The following is a 17,756-nucleotide window of genomic DNA, read 5'->3' as shown; positions in this document are numbered from 1 at the left end:
TACCATCACAGAGGAAGTGCCTGCCCAAGAAATACACCATAATAGAGAAAAACAGGCTAAAGATGAAGAAATGGAGACTCCTGGTGACCTAGCATGAACACCTGGATCCAACTACGCCTGAGGCAGGTGCTAAGCCCTGGATTTTCGGGTGTGTGAACTGATCTACTCCTTTTCCTGCTCACATCAGCTGTGGGATGCATCACAATGCAAAGAACTGTGATTAACTCAGTATCCTTCTTTCTCTTTTGTAAAATCTAGGCCCTTTATTACCAGCCTCTGGGTTCATAGCCTTTGCTCTCTGACATGGTAGGGACTCTCACTCTGCACAGGAAGACCCCAGACATTTTACCTCATTGGTGAAAATTAGGTAGAAGGAGAGCAGGAAGGTCATGAGCCCCACGACCATCCCACCCGAGGTCTCGCTCAGCCGCTCCAGGAAGCCTGGCTGGGAGCCGGTTGTAACTTTGACATGTTCTCTCCGGGTACTGGTACTGGAATACTGAAGAAAAAGAAACATAGTCAGAGAAGGAAAATTAGTTTTTTAAAAATAAATGAAATTTGCTATTTATTTATACTCAGTTTTTTTTGTTTTGTTTTGTTTTTAGTTTTAACTGTATGTGGTAAAAACACACAGATACTCAATGTGCAGTTTGGCTAGGTACAAAATATTTCCATCTCCCCAAAAAGTTTCTTTGTGCCCCTTTCCTGCCAACTCTCCCCCTCTCCACCAACCAGAGGTAACTGGTAGGGATGGGGAGAATCTGAATTTGAATTTCTCCCACTGTAGATTAGTTTTGTTTCTTCTAGAACTTGAGAAAAATGGAATCAGGGCACCAACTCCTTTCTGCCCAGCTTCTTGGACTCAGAGCACTGCTTTTGCAATTCGTCCACGTTGTGGTGTTTATCAGGAGTTTGTTCCTTTTCAGGGCTGAGTAGTATTCCATTTATGACTATACCACAATGTGCCGAATCATTCGTCAGTGGATGGGTATCTTGGCAGCTTCCAGGTTTTGGCTATTATGAATAACGCTGCTGTGAACATTCATACATGAACCTTTATGCAGACGTGTGCTTTCATCTCCTGTAGGAATATACGTAGGAGTACAACTGCTGGCTCACAGAGAAGATGTGTGTTTATGAAACTGCCAGGCTATTTTACAAAGAGGTTATTAGAGAGGTATTTTTAATTAAATTCAGCAAACAGTGGCTGAGCTTTCTGAGGGCAGTGCTAGCCCTTGTGGGGTCAGAAGTAGACAGTCTTAGGGCAGTGAGGTCACAACCATAAACAATACTAGAAGGTCATACAGAGTGTCCTGTGAGAGGGGTGGACTCAGTGCTCAAGGAGTGACCCCTTCCAGCTGGGGTATCAAGGCAGGCTCCCTGGAGGAGGGGGCATTTGAGTGGAATCTTAGAGACAGACCTTAGGGGAAGAGCATCCCTAAAGGGAGAACCATGTCAGCAGTGATGAGGAAGTAGGAAGTGGTCCTGGGGGAGCAGCTGCCTATCTGCTTTGGCTGGGTTGTGGGAGGGATGGAGGAAGAAAGGGCTTGGAGCTAGGCATTTCTGGGCAGGTTCACAGTGGGCCTCAAACTCAAGGGTGAGTGGATCAGGCTTTGGTCAATAACACAGGCATGATTTGGGGTGCATCCACTGCTGATCAAAAGCGTCATCGTCTAGGGCAGGATTCTGGAGCCAGAAGAACTGGGTTTGAATCTATGCTGTGCCACACACCAGCTACAGGGTCTTGGGCAAAAGCAATTTCACCACTTTGTGCTTTCCATTTCCTCTGTGCATAGGGTTGTGGTGAGAAGCAAAGAACATAGTTATTGGGGGGCTCAGGGCCGAGGCCTTGGTAAGCACTCTACACATGTTAGCTAGTGGGAATGTTACCAGATTTCTCTACAACTGATAGTGGGCTGGCACCAGGCTGGGAGTGAGCTGACAAAAGTCACAAAGATATAAAGTGGGGCCCAGCTAAGACAGTGCCCCATCCTGGCACTAGGGGCCAGAGGAGTGATTTGAGTCAGAGTCTCTGCTTGGACAAAGCTGATGTCACGTTCTGATTGTCTTTGAATATCACCAGCCAAGGCCTCCAGTGACCAGATGTCCATGAATCCAGAAGTCATCTTGACTTTCTATACCATTTGGAAACATTAGGGGAGGGAATCACCACAGGCAGGCAGGTGACCATCATAATGATGACAATGGCAAACACGCCGGTCTATCACAGGCCAGCCCACACGCAAGCCCAAAGAGCTGGATGCCATAACCACCCCATTTCACTGATAAGAAAATCGGGCTTGGGGTTAAGTCATCTTCCCAGATCACACAGTTTCTAAGAGGAAGAGTTAGGATTCACATCTGGGCAGACTGGAGACTACTCTCCTATTACTCATTCCAGTCTGTGCTCCCCATCTCTTGGGCTACAATGTGAGTTGAATGTTGGGTGCCGACTGCAGGCAGCAACAGGAAAAGGAGGCGTGGCTTCCTCTTGGGCGTCCCCTCAGCCAGCATCAAGATAAGGGGCTCAAAGACAGCCTTGGAGGGAAGGAAGAGAGGTACAGGAGGGTGCCCCTCAGGCTAGGGGAGGGATGAGGTAGGCAGTGACATGACATACCCAGCCCACATTCTGAACCAAAATTCCCAGTAAACATGGAGGATCATAAAGGATCTATATATACACACATATTTATATATACATATATATTACATGTATACACACAAATGTAAACACACACACACACAGACATCCCCAGTGACACATCCCCTCCCAGTCCCAGCACTCAGGACTCAGAAGAAATGAGCAATGAGTGGTGGGAACCGAGGCTGACACATAAGCCCTGGAAATGAACAGAACTGGGTTCGATGCCCAGGTTCACCAATCACTTGCTGTGAAGCCTGGGTAAATTGCTCTACCTCTCTGATTCTGTTTACTCACTTATAAAGTAGAGAGGGGAATAGTACCTTCACCATCGGTACTGCTGCTGCTATACTGATTGAGAATTCTGTTGCCTCCCTACTCCATCCCACTATCTTCTTCCTTACCCAGCCTAGTGGCTGCTGTAAATGTATACCCAGCTACTGGATGAATCAACAAATGCTTGGCAGCAGAGGATATTCAAATGCATGTATGTTCCTTGGTGAGGGGCCAGGTCTCAATGTACCCAAGACGATCTCTATTCACTGGGACCATCTGTGCTCCCCTCTGCAATGACAGGCTAGTTTTCAAGTATTAGGTACCTACGACACACCAGGCACTGTGCTAAGCTGTCTCCCTTAAATGTCACAGTAACTGATCCATGAGGCTACATAAACCTGGAGAGATGAAAGCCACACATCTACTGGGTGGAAGAATCTGGATTGCCCCCAGGTCTCCCTAACTCCAAAGCCTGCCCTTTGCAGCATGCCAAGCTGGCCACAAGAGTTTGGGCAGGTGCCTTCCCCTGCTGGGGAAGTTCACCATCTGTAAAATATGGTGGTGGTGGTGATGGGAGCAGACAGAGTCCACATACTACAAACAGGCTGGTCTCCTGTCTGCCCTCTCTCCTGGCCGAGCCTGAGTCTCTCGGAATACCTCTGAGGCCTTTCTAGGTACACCATTCAAGGCTTCTAACCCTCCTGTGGGCCCAAAGTGTCCTGGGAGTGTAGATGATACTAACCCGAGACAGAGTGTACTAGGACTGTGGGTGATGCACACCCTGGCCTCTCAAGGGGTGTGGGAGGCAGAGAGGACGCTTGGGGACAGAGGCGGCGTCTGGAAATAGGGTGTGACAGGCAAGGGGAGAGCTGCTAGGACACTCTACCAAAGCAGGAGGGAGGGTGTGTCTGGGGCTGGCTGGGCTCCTAAGCAGGCCCTAGAAGCACTTTCACAGAGGAGGGGAGAAGTGAGTCACCAGCTTCTCCCACATCCAGCGCCCTGGTAGGAGGCGCTGCTTGGTGTGCTGAATGAATGTTGGGCTTAAATAGTTTCCCGAGAAAGGCTAGTTGCAGGGAGAAGAGGCCTTGAAGGAACAGCCCTCAGCCAGGCCTTCTCCAACCAAATCCTTGCTAGGAGGAGGAGGGGCCCCGACAGTAGAGAAATGCTCCCTCTCCCCCTAACTCCTTCGCTCCCAGCCCAGCCTAAGCTTTTTGCAGCATCACAGCCTCGGTTTACACAGCCTCCCTAGAGCGGGGAGCTCTCTGCCCGCCTGGACAGCCCTATCCGTCCATTGCTGGACAGCTCCACTTGGGCTGGGTCGCCTTCCTCCCTCCCAAGGGAATGGCCCCCTCTCTGAGCTCCCGTCCAGCTCTCATAATGCGCAACCTTGGGACGGCTTCAGGGCCCCAAGATACAGGAGGGAACTGGGAATGCAAGGAGGAGCCGCGGAGAGGCGTACAAGCAGATCGTACTGCGGGAGCAACACCTCCGAGTCCGCCTCCGCACGAACGCCGAGGACTAGGCGGACCAAAGAACACGGACAAAAGAAGTCTGGACGGGTCGAGAGATTAACAGAGGGATGAGCTGGCGAAGGCACCGACACGGCGCGCAGAGGGAGATGCGGGCCCAGCCGCAGGGAGGAGCTCCAGACGGCGAAACGGACCCAGAGGGCCCCGGGGAAGAGCCCCAGGGCGACGGAGAAGCCTGGGTGTGGCCCGGCTGGCCAGGGGACACTCACATTCGCGGCCATGGTGGGACCCGGCTCGCTGCCGCCGCCTCGCGCTATTCAGCTAGGAAGTGGGCTGACGACTGGAGCGCGGAGTCCAGCGGCCTCTTGCCAGCCCCAGCTTCGAAAATCCGCGTGGACCCCAAGACCAGGCGGGACTTACTGCAGTTACCGCCCCGTGTGCCCAGTGTTTCTGCGCATGCGCGCGGCGAGTCCTGGAAACGGGTCAGGGGCATTACAGTACCTCATTGATGCGCCTGCGCACTGCAAAGCTTTCTGGGAAATGTAGTTTCTACTGCCTGGCGAGCTGCTGTGGGGCTCGCGACCTGCTGGGAAATGTAGTTTCCGGCTGAGGTGGGCCTGGCCGCGGTTAAGAGGGCGCCGAGGCAGGCGCGCGGCGGGCAGGCCTGGAGGGGGCGGGTCCGCGCGGGCTTCGGAGGCGCCCGCCCTGCCTGAGGAGAGGAGGTCACGGCGTAAAGCTGCAGCTACCGCCACTGCCGCTTCTGCAAGGTCTCAGGGACGGGCTGCAGCCATGTCCTATTGCCGGCAGGAAGGTAGGGAGGGCGGGCTGCCATGGAGACCGGCCTACGAGGGCCTGCGGGAGACACGCGGGCCCCGGCGCCCCGCTACCACGCCGCAGGCGCGGGCCACCCGAGGCGCGGCCCGGTTGCCCACCCTGGGACACTCGGAGGCGGGCAGGCTGGGGGGTCGCCACTCGTGTTTTGCGAATGAGAAAACCGAAGCTCTCAGGGGAACGGGACTGGTCCAAGGTCACAGTGAAGCCCGAACCCTGACCTCAGAGGGGCCTGTGCGTGGGAAGTCGTAAACTAGGCCGGGTTGGGGCACGGGAAATGCCGAGCACGTTGCGTGTGGCTCGTAACTGGGAATGTATGTTAATTATTACTACCGCTCCTGCCATACCCCACGTGTTGCCATTTTGCACGCGCCTTTAAAAGGCGGGTCCCGAAAAGTTGCTACTGGGGGTAGCGTGTGCTGTGCTGGGGTGCTAGGAGTTGTGCTAGGAGTTCTACTAACGGGAATGTTTTTGAGCCCCCTGCTACCTATCAGGCACTGTTCAAGGAAACTTACCTGGCTTGTCTCATTGATCTCGCTGCGCCCTTTGTAAGTCAGGCTCTGTTACTGGTCACATTTTACTGAAGAGTAAAGTCTGACACAGGAGACTTGGCTAAAGCCACTCAGCCAGCAAATCGTGGAACCGGGGTTTGAGCCTGGGCATTGTGACCCCAGAACAGCCTTTTCCAATCTAGTGCCCAGTGGATTGCAGGGAGAACCCTGCCTACCTCCCACCCCAAAGTTGAGCTCCAACCACCTAATGCTTCCTTGATGTTACTCTACCCAAGAGCTCAGAAGTACCCAAGCCACAGGTCGGAGGGCCTCCCCACACACTGCCACAAACTGACTCCTTGGCCCTAAGCTCCTACCTAACCCCTCCAGGCCCTGGTTTCCAGTGTTGTAAAATGAGATGTTGGGCTTCACTGATACAGCAAATATTCATGAAGCATCTTCTCTGCTCCAGAGAAGGGGGATGGATGGTTATAAAGCTACAGAGAGAGTTGGAAGTCACCCAGAAATTCTTTGGTGAATACTCCAGCTCCATCAGTTAATTCAAGCAATCTGAAGCCCAGAGAGGGAGGTGGCCTACCTTAGTTACACATCCAGTTAGGAGCATAGCTCAGCCTAAAATGCTGAGCCTTTTCCCTAGTAGCCCTATCTGCTTCTAGAACCTCTCCTCCTCTGGGTTGTAAAGCCATAAGACTCACTCTTTAATGAGTACTATTATATTTCCGCTGATTACTACTTAATGTGTGCCGTAAGCAAAAGTCCTCTGCCCTCACCACTGTTGTTTTTAATTTCAAGTCTCTCTCTAATTTACTTCATTTAGCAAATAATTTTTGAGCCTTTGGGTATAACGAGGCTGTGCTGATAAACAAAACCCTCCTTCTCTTTGAGGATTTACAGGAGGCAGTTTTCTCTGGAAAGGGAGGCTAGGTCCATCTGCCTTCAAAACATGGAGCCCTTATCTTTTCCTGGTTCAAAGATCTCTCTTAGGAGATGAGTGAGAATTGAAAGCACTCACTTATAGGCCTTCCTTAGTATTTATCTTATCCATACCACTGTCCCCCTAAGAAGTCCCTAACATTTTTTTTTTTTTTTTTTTTCCCACTGATCCTTTATGCTTCCCATAGGATTTTTAAAAAAATGATCCCAAACTCCTTACCGTATCAGAGCTTATGTGATCTGGCCCTGTCTGCCTTTCCAGCCTGGTCTCTTCCCACCTTTTTGTTGCCCAGCCTCTAACCTCTTCGCTATACCCTTGGTTTGGTATATCCTGCCTTCACCTCTTCCATGGCTGACTCCTCATCCTTTAAAATTTAGCCTCCTGACCCTTTGTGTCTTTCACATCCTGAACTCTCTGAAATTACCTTTTTTATTTTTTGCCATCTTCCTGCCTGTCTTCTCCCACTAAGCTGAGAGCATCAGATGGGCTGTGGAATCCCCAGCATCTGGCACAGGGCCTGGTGTACAATGGGTGCCCAAATCTTTATTGAATCATGCGTGTACCTGCCCTCTGTCCTGAGTGAATCACTTGCCTGTGCAAGTTTATTTCAGGGGTCCACCTGCTACCCAGCCTTCAGGTTAAACTCCTTGGTTTGGCATTCGAGGGCTCTCATCCTGGCTCCCTGGCCTTGGGCTAGCCACACTTCTGTGTGTCAGCACCATAGTGTTTCTTTCTTAGTTTCCTCTTTCTAATGCAGAGCCTGCCCACTCGTGTTTAGTCAACATTTATAAAGCACATGTGATGTGCCAGCCATTGGGCATATAGTGGTGAGCAATGTGACACATTCTCTGCCTTCCTGGCATGGTGGAAGAGATTGCCATTAAAACATCACCAGACCAATGCATGATTACAGACTGTCATAAGTGACATGAAGGGAAAGCCCAGCATGCTATGATCATTTAGTGAACAGCTCTGTGCGGTCTGAGAAGGCTTCCTGAGGCTTCAGAGATCCTTTTAAATGCCACTTTTCTTAAGAAAACCTTTTGCAGTCCTCAATGTGTGTGAGCGAACACTACTTAAAACCCTCCTTTTGCACTCCAGGCTTTGCCCAGGATGGTCCCTTCTGGAATGTCTATTCCCTCCTTCCCTCCCTGAAGTTCTTTGTCAGGGACAAAGGTAGGATCCCTCCCCTTCCGTCTTCTCCACTGGATGCCTGTGTCGTATTCATCTGTGACCACCAGGTACTACCACAGAGCTGGAGCTAAGGAAGGTTTGTTGAGCTAAACTTCTAACACTTGCATTCTTCTTACACTCTGTCTGAAAGCTATTTGTGTGTTCTTCACAGATACTTGATTCTGTACGCGGGAGTTATATCTTTCAAAGGGGTTAGATTCTAAACATGAAAGTCCTCAGCAATCAGATTTATCAAACTCTTAGAAACCCCTTACTTTACTCACTCAAAATACACCACAGGCACCACTCCCTCTGGCTTTAGATCTCTTTCTTGGGTTGAGTGTCAGAAAGTAGTGGTTGGAATTGTATCACAGGTGTATTGAATCAGCTTAGCCAAAAATGAAAGAAGACAAGTCCGTAGTGCAGGTTGCCATTCTCAAACATGATCCTGGTGAGTCAGCATCCATGGGAGACAAGAAACTGCTTCCTCTGCAGGACACACGGGCATTCCTTCTGGGGTGGATATGCTGAGAGATTCTTGCCTGTAAAGATCTTCCCCTTTCATGGGGGAAATCAAACTACTCATCCAAGGGATTTTTTGGTCTTGCTCACTTAATGGTGATAACCATTCTGTCTTCCCGCTTTCTGCTGGGACTGGGTGACAGAGCAGGAGTAGCGTCATCTCGGACAAACACTGGCACTTTAAGTTCCAGCTCCCTTTCTAGCCTCATGCATTTCAAGGAAATCACTTCTAACTACAAGCAGCCAGGAAGAGCAGACAGTAAAACACAGATAAGACACCTCAGTCATAGAGGGAGGTGGGGGAAAGTCTCTTGGGTAACTGCCAAACTTCACCCTCATACAGTGGACCCCAGTAAAACTGTGGGCCTTAATAAGAACATTCCTTTCCCTTCAGGTGCACTAAGATAGGGAAGCTAAAAGCAGTCCTGGGGGGGATATGCCTGCAGCTGCAGAAAGATGTGTGGAAACAGACATACAACTCTGCCTCCCAGATGAGCACAATAAAGAGACACAGAAGCAGTCCAAGCCTCTGATAAACTCTCTCACCCTGAATCCTTAAAAACTCTTAGTCTGTAAGAGAATGTGGCTCTGACCTAACTCAGCCAGCAGCCCACCTCAGGTTTGTTTAAAATAAACCTGTCCCTGTTGACTGAAAAGCCACCGTTCGTGTTTCTCTCCTCTTTCTTTAATTCTTACACTAGGGTCTTCATGCCGTAATCCAGAGTTGTTTCTCCATTCACTTTTTTCAACAAATATTGAACACCCACTTTGTCATTGGCACTATTCTGGGCTCTCAGGATACTGCAATGAACAGAATAGACAAAAATCGCTGCCTCTGAGGAGCTGACATTCCAGTGGGGGCATCAAGTGGTAAACATACATAGTATGTTGGGTGAAGAAAAGCACTTTGGAGAAAGATAAAAAAGCAGGATAAGGGAGATGGGCAGTGGTCAGGGACGGTGGCATGTGAGCAGGAAGTGAAAGCAGGGAGAAATCGCTGTGAGGGTACCTGAGGGAAGGGAAAGTGCTCCTGGAGGACAGAATACCCTGTGCAAAAGCCAGAGGTAGGCATGTGCTCAGCATGTTCAAGTAAAAGCAGAGGTCAGCATGGCTGGAGTGGAGGGAATGATGGTGGGAGATGGGGTCCAAGAGGTGAGAGATGCAGCTCTTTCTGGATATATTTGAAGATCGAGCCATTCTAATATGCTGATGGAGATGTGAGAGAAAGACGGGTTGGGGTGGCTCTACCAAAAGTAAAACTAAACAGCTGAGGGTGGAAGGTGTCTTGGTATCCGACTGCTCAGTCAGTTCTGTTCTCAGCCCCACCCTGAAGTCCTGTTCACAGAGTAACCCCTCGGGCCTCCAGTTCCCCACTCTGACCAAGGTTCTGGGGTGGGGACTGAGTTGATTCTGGGGGACCTCCTCCTTGTGCACTTTGGGTTCAGCTTTCTTCACTGGTTAAGTCAGAGAGCACTCGACCATCAGCTCTCCCATTTCCAAGATATTATTGACATCTCTGAGCCTGTGATTGTCTCTTTTCCTGGCCACGTACCCTTTAAAACTTACTGTTGAGTGGGATTCTAGCTAACAGCAGAAACACATTTCACCTCCCCAACCATGTGAGGTAGGTCAGTGAAGCTGGTGGTAAGGCCTGGTTTCTGAGGCCCAGAGGGTACCTGAGCTCACACAGTGGGAAGTGCTTAAGTCCAGCTTTGAACTCCAGTTCTCAGACTCTCTGTGATATTGAAGCTACTGTGAGCCAGAAGGTTTAACATAGTTATCCACCTCCTTCAGAACATGCATATTCAACTGCTTTTAAAGCTTATCTTAGAAATAAAAACACAAGCACTTTTAATTTTATTTTTCTGGAGAAATTGCTGAGAAATGTCATAAGAACTACTTGTCTAGCTGATTGTCCCATTGGTTGGCATCTTATGACTAGTCTGACCAGTTCTTTCTTTCACACTTAGATTTGTTAGGAATAGGTAAGCCTTGTCCTTGCATCGGTTCTTGAATTGAGTTTTAAATGTTCCAGAAAGCAGAGGCCCTCCAGGACAGGCATGCAATGGACAGTTTGCAGGAGACACACTCTGGATCTTTCAGACCAGAGTTCCTGTTCTGCCTTCATTTACTGCATGTCTTTTGGTCCGTTTCTCAGCTCCTGTGGTTTCTGTAAAATGGAGATAAAGTAATACCCACCAGTGAACTCACAGATATAATAAAACACATTGCATGGGACAAAAATGTATAAAAGATGCAGCTATTACTGTTCTACCTTCAATCCAGTGTGAACTGTGCTGCAAGGGAAAATGTCCAGGAAGGCACATGTGAGGACTTGGCCCAGTGGGAGGGACCTGGAATTCTCAGTGGGATTGTGCTAGGCTGGTGTTTCCTAACCTGGCTGTGTATCAGTCACCTGTGAAGCCCGTGAGCTACATGGATGTGGCAGAGAGCTCGATTCAGCTTTTCTTGGGTGAGGCCTGGTCTCTCTATGTATGGCAAACCCCAGGAAGGCCTCATACTTTACCACATTTGGACCCTTTGCTTTGTGTGCCTATGGCTGGGCCTCACCATTGGGCTGTGCTGAGCTGCCATCTTGGTCAACAAAACTGCCAGAGCTGAGTTGCGAAATTTGCATCAGCTCATTGTACTTAGCGTTCACCATTTTTACAGATTGCTTTTGAGTATTTTGGAAACTGGCCAGAATTACCAAGATTACTAGGTACTTTAACAAGTCCTGGCTGCCTGGTCCAAAAACTTTCCCAAGTCAGCCACAGGGGAAAAGCAGTCTTCTGTTGGATGACATGCAAGGTGTTGTGGCAGAGACCATCTCTGGGAGCAGAAACCTCCAGTGTGTTGGGGGTCCTGGCCCTGTGTGTGCTGAGGGTTTTTTGTTGTTACTCTATCCTAGCGTAAGAGACCCTGTGCAGTGTGGGCATGGCATAAGGCACCAAAGTGCCCTCCCTCTGTCCCCTGAACTGTCCTTCTCACTGGAGATGTCGCTCAGTTTTTGTTGTCACTGCCCCCTGCCTTCCAGAAGCCTCTTCCTTAATTACATCAGTCCAAGCATGGGCCCAAGCCTTTTTCCTTGCTTTCCCCCTCAGCAAACCTGTGACCGAACTTTTCTGAATATAAAGAGAAAACAAAAAGTATAAAGTAATCAGAGATGCCTGCAGCTTTCACAGAGCCACGTTTCTGCAGGTCAGGCCTCTGTGCCCACAGTAGCCGCTCACTCAGAGCCACGCACTTTTGGCCGTAGCTGAAGAAGTCTTCTTAAATGCATAGCACCTCCTATCCCCTTCCAGATGAGGGTCCCTGTACCCCAGATCTCCTGGGATCAGAACGCATGGTCAGTTGCTCTGTAGAATTTGTCATTCATCTTCACCAGGAAGGTACAAGAAAGATCTTGTTTGTTTACTTGGCAAACATTTCACTTGATTCTAAGCTTTTTGAGGCAGGGGTTGGGTCAGATTTTATTGTGTTTATTCATTGCCCAAGGTGCACAAGCTCTCAGGCAGTGCCTAGTCATGCTAAGTGCTCAGTGTCAGCTATCATTATTCTTGTGCAGATGTTGGTGCAGGGCAGTATGGGTGTGTAGAAAGGATCTCCAACAGTGTAGACTTCAAAGAATCCTGTCCTGTGTGGTCCAGCAAGTCACTACTCAGAGCCTCAGGCTCACCACCATTAAAAGGGGGTGCTGCCACCTCCCTCTCAGGGTGGCGATAGGATGGAGGAATGAACTCACACGGAGGACCAAGAGATGGACTGGCTCTGTCTGTTCTCTGGGTACTGCTGGAGAAACTGATGCTCCACCATGCAGCGTGGGGTACTGAGGACAAGGTGCTTCTTGCCCACAATGAGAATATCTGACGCATACCTGTGGTGTGGTTAGCTGATGGCCGAAGTTTTTAGGAAGGTGAGGTAAAGTGTTGACAGCTACAAGGTGTAGTGGAGAGGGCTGTAAGGACCTACCTTCTGCTTACATAGCCACTCAGCCTTGGTTTTCTCCTGTACTCGATGGGGGCTGAGCGTGATAATACTTCATAGGGGGTCACTGTAAGGCAGTTAATGCACCCACCCTGGTTTGGCCAGGACTGATATGCTTTTCTGTGCTCACCCAGCCTCCAGTGAGGAGAAGCTCCTAATATAAAATGCATTTGACTCTCACTGGTCTGTTTTCCTGTAGTCCTCAGACCTTCCGGCAGCCAGGCCCCAGGGTGAGGGCTCTGGTTTTGAACAAGGTGCTCTGCACTTTAGGCCTGCTGACTTTCCCATGCTGGTCCTCACAGGACCACAGTCCTGACCCTAACCACTGTGGGGTTTGTCCTAAAAAAATCAACTGCAGATGGTCACAGTTAAAAAGATCTGAGAAGTGCTTTTCCTCCTGTCCCCCTCCAGTTGTTATCCTTGTTGGGAAATGGTCCCCAGGCCTCTCGGACTGTGGGGAATGGAAGGGCTGCAGTGTTCCTCACCTTCATGACCCTTTCTTCTTCCGGCCACGATTAGGAGCCCTGAGGCCTAGTGGGGGTGCTGACTGTGGGCACTCTCAGACTGCCCGTGTCCTCAGCCTTTCAGAGGCAGGGGCCTGTGGGTACATCAGCTGTGTGGGCTGTAGTGATCTGTAGGCTGAGGACCCACATCACTGCACACTCACTTTGCCAGTGTGCTCAGTCTTCCTCCAACTTTTTATGCATTCTGAACCCTGTGGGTAAGCCCCTAGGATACTTTCTTGAGTGCTTTTTTTCCTGCCCTGCCCCTCATCCATCCCCTTTTGTTTCCTACCTGTAGCATATGAGAGCAGTTTGATGGTCACCTCACGTAGGGATGGCATATGGGACAGTCTTCAAACTTGGTTTGTATGGCGACTGCTTTGGGTTTAAAGCTGACTCACTGCTCTTGAATGAAACATTTCTTCCTGTGTTCTCCAAACACTAGGGAAGGATCGAATCATATTTGTAACCAAAGAAGATCATGAAACTCCAAGCAATGCAGAACTGGTGGCCGATGACCCCAATGATCCATACGAGGAGCACGGTGAGTGACATGGGGCTTCCCACATCAGGGCACTGGGGGGAACCTCAGTGTTCTTAATTCCTTTCCCATGTTTTCCTAGCCAAGGCCGAGTTTTCAGGTATCTATTCTCAGCCATAGACTATCTCTGAGGGCAGTGGTTTATCTTCCTTGGAGGTTTGAGGGACTGTGCTTGCCAACCTTGTTCTGATGTACTTCCCTGGCACAACAGTTAAGTTTTGGGAGAGGGTGTTAGTAGATTCCAGCAGTTATAGGTAGGTTAAGGTGACAGGGCTCGTGCTCAGACAAGTTGCCAGACTGAATTCTGCCACATCTAGCAACTTGATTAGCAAGTAGACAGTCATGTACCTTGTTCTGTAAGGTTGGTGAAGTCCCTGCTCTCTCTAACTGCTCCAGCAAGCACCTGACATGAAAAGGTCACTTGACATAGACAGCTTTCCAGCAGCAGGATTCAACTAACCTAGTCAGAGCTGTTGCACACTCCTTGGTTAATGGCTGAATATAACAGTGGTTGCTTAGGCCTAGGACATTGTTCCAAAAGTTTTGGGCTGCTAAACTCACTAGATACTTACTACTGCAGCCTGTGTGCGGTGGATGTGTGTGTGCGGTATCCATGAACAATCTACGTATTGTACAGTACTCAGTTCACCAATCAAAAACCACTTCTAGTGTCCATGATGACAACTAACCTTCTAGTGCTAATTGGTAATTGAAGAGCATGAAGCAGCCGCATCGGGAATATGGGTTCCTGATTGGAATTTCTCAAATGCTAACTGATGTGTCTATTCCTTCTGTAGGACCCTTTACTTGTTGCCCTGACTGATCCTAGGGGTCAAAGCATAAAGTATATATCCAGCACCCAGTGGGAGCAGCGGGAAATGCAGACATTATGCAAAGTGTTAGCATTCTGAGAAAGACAGCTGCAAGGGTAATCTTGATCAGGACTTACATGTCAATTCTAGTACCTTGCTTATCTTTAGATCCATATTAAGCACATTTCATTAATTGATCAAGACTATGGAGGCCTGCAGTACAAGTTGGGCCTTGTTTTGTTTGCCTCACAGTGTTATTAAAAACTGAATGTATCTGCCTTTAGACTGGGCTGCTCCCTCCAGATCCCACCATTCTTTACTGTCCCTGTTGTTTTTTTACCTGCTTCTGTCACTTGCAATGTGTCTGCTTGGATTGTAGGTATCCCATATGATGCATTTAGCTTTGCAGCCCCTTATAGTGATACTTTGTACAAAGCAGCATATAAAACACAAAGAACTCTGGGACCCAGGTTTCAACCTCTTAACTGCAAAATTACTAAGTGGGCCAAGTAAGTCACCATTTTATGCCATCTACCTGCCTTCCAGCACCCAGCTGTGCAGCTGAGATGGTGCTTGTAATAGCTAAGAGTACCAAGAAAAAAAGGTGGCAGAAGTAATTTTCCTAGAATCAAAACATCAAGAGGGCCTTAAAGATCATCTGATCCAATGAGAAAACTGGGGACCCAGGAGGGGGCGGAGACAGACTCAGCCAGAGACTGGAACCTCAGGCCTTAGACTGCATGTTTGACAACACACTGCATCTGAGCTTTATGTAACATGCCAAAGGTACCCTCTGTGTGGATTTATATTGTGTTCCTGAAATGCAGATTGGCACCATGTGCTTTGTGAGGAAGTATCTCATTCCAGCTCACCTGCCCCTAAGAAATAATGAAATAAGGACTCCTGGAGACCTAGGATATAATTTTTTTTGTTATTTTTGATCAACCACCTGGTCAATTTGCACTGGGTTGTAATTTTTAAATGTCAGTATTATCTCTTGGAAACTGGTTATGCAGGTTTGTGAGCAGATTTGAAACTCCAGGGGGTAGCATTTGCAAATGTTTTTCCAACACTGAGGTCCCTGTCAAGAAGCAGTGAGATGTAGGGGAAGGGGCATGGCTCTGGGAATCCTGCCAGCTCAGTCTGCAGTCCTCACTTGGACCATGAGCCCCAGAGACTGCGTGTGCAAACTGGGGTTAGTAGCACCCACTGCAGAAGGTTGTCAGAAGGCTTATGTGAGTTACCAAGCATAACTTAATGCAGGAGAACTTGATCTGCAACTGCTGATGGTCCTGGGGGTCTGCTGCCTGCTAAGGGGGCAGCACTAGTTGGCATCGTCCATGCTATCCCCATTTTACAAGTAAAGGACAGGAATAGCTACAGCAGATCCATTGGTCAGTGGAGCTTCCCAAGCTGGAACTGAGAGGCAGGCGGGGTTTCGTCTAGGACTTTGGACATTAGTGCAGTGCGCCAGGCCTCGGTATTGCCCTGGAGTGAAGAATCATGTGTAATTTCACAGGACATTTTAGAGGCTCTCTTAGAAAGTACTTTCAGTCTCTTAATAAGACTCATGTAAGAAACTTCTATATGAATGATATGTCTGTCGCAAAGCTGAAAATGAAGCCATCATTTTGAGAGCATTTTGGAAAACCAAGAAATACTATTTAGATGTGAATAAAGTTCAGTGATAAGAAAAGGTATAAAAGTCAAAAGTAAGAGGCCTATTAATAATAGTGAAAATGAAAACCCATTTATAACCTTGTTTCCTCCCCAACACATATGTGCAGTTTAACAGTTTGGTTGATTTTCACAAGAATGCACTCACACTAATGGTAGGCCACCAGCTTCTCATTGTGCCGCATGTCTTGGACATCTTTCCTCATCAGTACATAAGGAGCAACCTCCTCCTCTTCACCACTCCCCAGGCTATGCTGAGCTTCTGAGAGCAGCTGCAGGGCAAGCTGGGTTCAAGGGGCAGGGAGCATGGGGGGTGGGGTGGTCCTGACCATCCATATGAGGAGGGGGATTAGAAAGAGGAGATCAATACCTCGGTTCCTTAAAGTGTTTGGGCTTTCAAAAAGCTCTTCACTAACCATTCAAGTGATCTCCTCCTCTTTGGGTTAGATGGGTCCCGGTATTTAATTCTTGGAGCACAGCCTCAGAGCACTGGGAGGTGGCTTAGAATAGACTAGTGTCACACATGGAGAAAGATGTCATTGGTGGCTTCTCTCCCAGCTGGGCCAAGGAATGCTGGATATGTGCTAGGCTTTAAATGTAATCCAAATCGAGGTGTGGGTCCATAGGCAACAATAGTTCCTGTTTTGCACCACCTGAGTAGCCTGTGAGGACTGGACTAGTTTTGTATTTTCTGAAACTTTAGAGAACATCTCTCACATTGTCCTTGCTTATCTTCCTGTTCTAGGATTGATACTGCCAAATGGAAACATTAACTGGAACTGCCCATGCCTTGGGGGAATGGCCAGCGGTCCCTGTGGAGAACAGTTTAAGTCAGCCTTTTCCTGCTTCCACTATAGCACGGAGGAGATCAAGGGGTCAGACTGTGTAGACCAGTTCCGGGCCATGCAGGAATGCATGCAGAAATACCCAGACCTCTATCCCCAAGAGGATGAGGATGAGGAAGAGGAAAGGGAGAAGAAGCCAGCAGAACAAGTAGAAGAAACAGCTCCCACTGAGGCCACTGCACCCAAAGAAGAGGAGGGGTCAAGTTAATGAAGGCCACAAGGCACTGGGCTCCAGTCCTTTTGGAGTGGACCTTTTGCAAAAAGGCCTTGTTGTCACCTTCCAGGAAAGTGTCTTTCCCTCTGTTGTCCTGTGCACTGTAATATACAAAATAACTTATTTTGATGATCAGGGGTCTTGACCTCTTGACATATACACTGAAAAAAATGGGGGTTGTATGTATGTGTGTCCTACCTAAACCTGTAGCTGCCACTTTTGAATTCTCTTCTCAGATTGCCCTGAATTTTGCCACTTTTAAATAACGTGCTGAATAAGCTCAGCAACTAAAAACCATTACCCAGGAAGGTTTCTTGTGAGTGAGCTGATTTATTCTGATTCATTATATTCCTTTTGGTAGATTTTATACCCCTTGGGGAAAATAATACAAGTATAGAAACAAAAACATATTCTCTTAAAAATGCTGGGGTGGGGCCATATCTACTAGCAGAGGCCAGATGGTCAGATACGATTTCTGCAAACCCATCTTGACCTTGAGTATGTGAAGGGGTACTGCACTTCATTCCTGATACATTTTGGTTTCCATGTTGGTGTGGAGCTCCTGGTTTTCTGTGTTTAGACGGTGAAGATTTGGACCCTCGCATTCACAGTCCCTTTCTAAGTGAAGGGAGAGGCTGGCTTGGCTGTTCCTTGTTATTCCGAAAGCCCTGGTTTGGGGCCCATGTTCACACTGGCTCTCAGTCTGGCCAGGTGCAATGTTCTTGAGAGGTGGGGACCTAATTATTACCAGAGTAGCAGGAAGAGAGGAAACATTGTGAATTAAGTATTCAATTAAAAGGAAACATGATTTCTACCTGA

At 48.6% G+C, this 17,756-nt stretch overlaps 2 protein-coding genes across 3 annotated transcripts in view; one reads left to right on the top strand and one right to left on the bottom strand.

Annotated features, from left to right (window-relative positions):
- Positions 1 to 4,919, bottom strand: part of TMEM43 (transmembrane protein 43) — a 19,178-nt gene extending 14,259 nt beyond the window's left edge. Inside the window, exons 1-2 of the mRNA XM_050781740.1 lie at positions 4,656 to 4,919; positions 350 to 499 (exon numbers count right to left, since the gene is read on the bottom strand). Of these exons, the coding sequence (XP_050637697.1) occupies positions 350 to 499; positions 4,656 to 4,667 (162 nt within the window). The 5' untranslated portion in view covers positions 4,668 to 4,919. The remainder of the gene's footprint in view (positions 1 to 349; positions 500 to 4,655) is intronic.
- CHCHD4 (coiled-coil-helix-coiled-coil-helix domain containing 4) lies at positions 1,489 to 17,756 on the top strand. Of its 2 annotated transcripts, XM_050781810.1 has the most exons (4): positions 1,489 to 1,492; positions 4,995 to 5,197; positions 13,294 to 13,392; positions 16,624 to 17,756. In XM_050781810.1, exons 2-4 carry the CDS (start codon positions 5,176 to 5,178, stop codon positions 16,929 to 16,931), a joined length of 429 nt encoding a protein of 142 aa, XP_050637767.1. In that variant the 5' UTR covers positions 1,489 to 1,492; positions 4,995 to 5,175; the 3' UTR covers positions 16,932 to 17,756. The 2 variants fall into 2 exon arrangements, with proteins under 2 accessions (XP_050637767.1, XP_050637768.1); XM_050781811.1 differs by lacking the exons at positions 1,489 to 1,492; positions 4,995 to 5,197 and adding an exon at positions 7,517 to 7,933.

Source organism: Macaca thibetana, chromosome 2, assembly GCF_024542745.1.
Source record: "Macaca thibetana thibetana isolate TM-01 chromosome 2, ASM2454274v1, whole genome shotgun sequence".
Lineage (NCBI taxonomy): Eukaryota > Metazoa > Chordata > Mammalia > Primates > Cercopithecidae > Macaca > Macaca thibetana.
The sequence above is the reverse complement of the archived record's forward strand: the minus strand, read 5'-3'. Positions and strand labels throughout refer to the sequence as shown.

Bases quoted from the DNA above. Each gene is read 5' to 3' on its own strand.
- CHCHD4 (XM_050781811.1), top strand. From the start codon at position 7,873: ATGCCTGTGTCGTATTCATCTGTGACCACCAGGTACTACCACAGAGCT. The intron at 7,934-13,293 runs GTTTGTTGAGCT...TCCAAACACTAG, and splicing joins CAGAGCTGGAGCTAAGGAAG to GGAAGGATCGAATCATATTT. The intron at 13,393-16,623 runs GTGAGTGACATG...TTCCTGTTCTAG, and splicing joins TGATCCATACGAGGAGCACG to GATTGATACTGCCAAATGGA.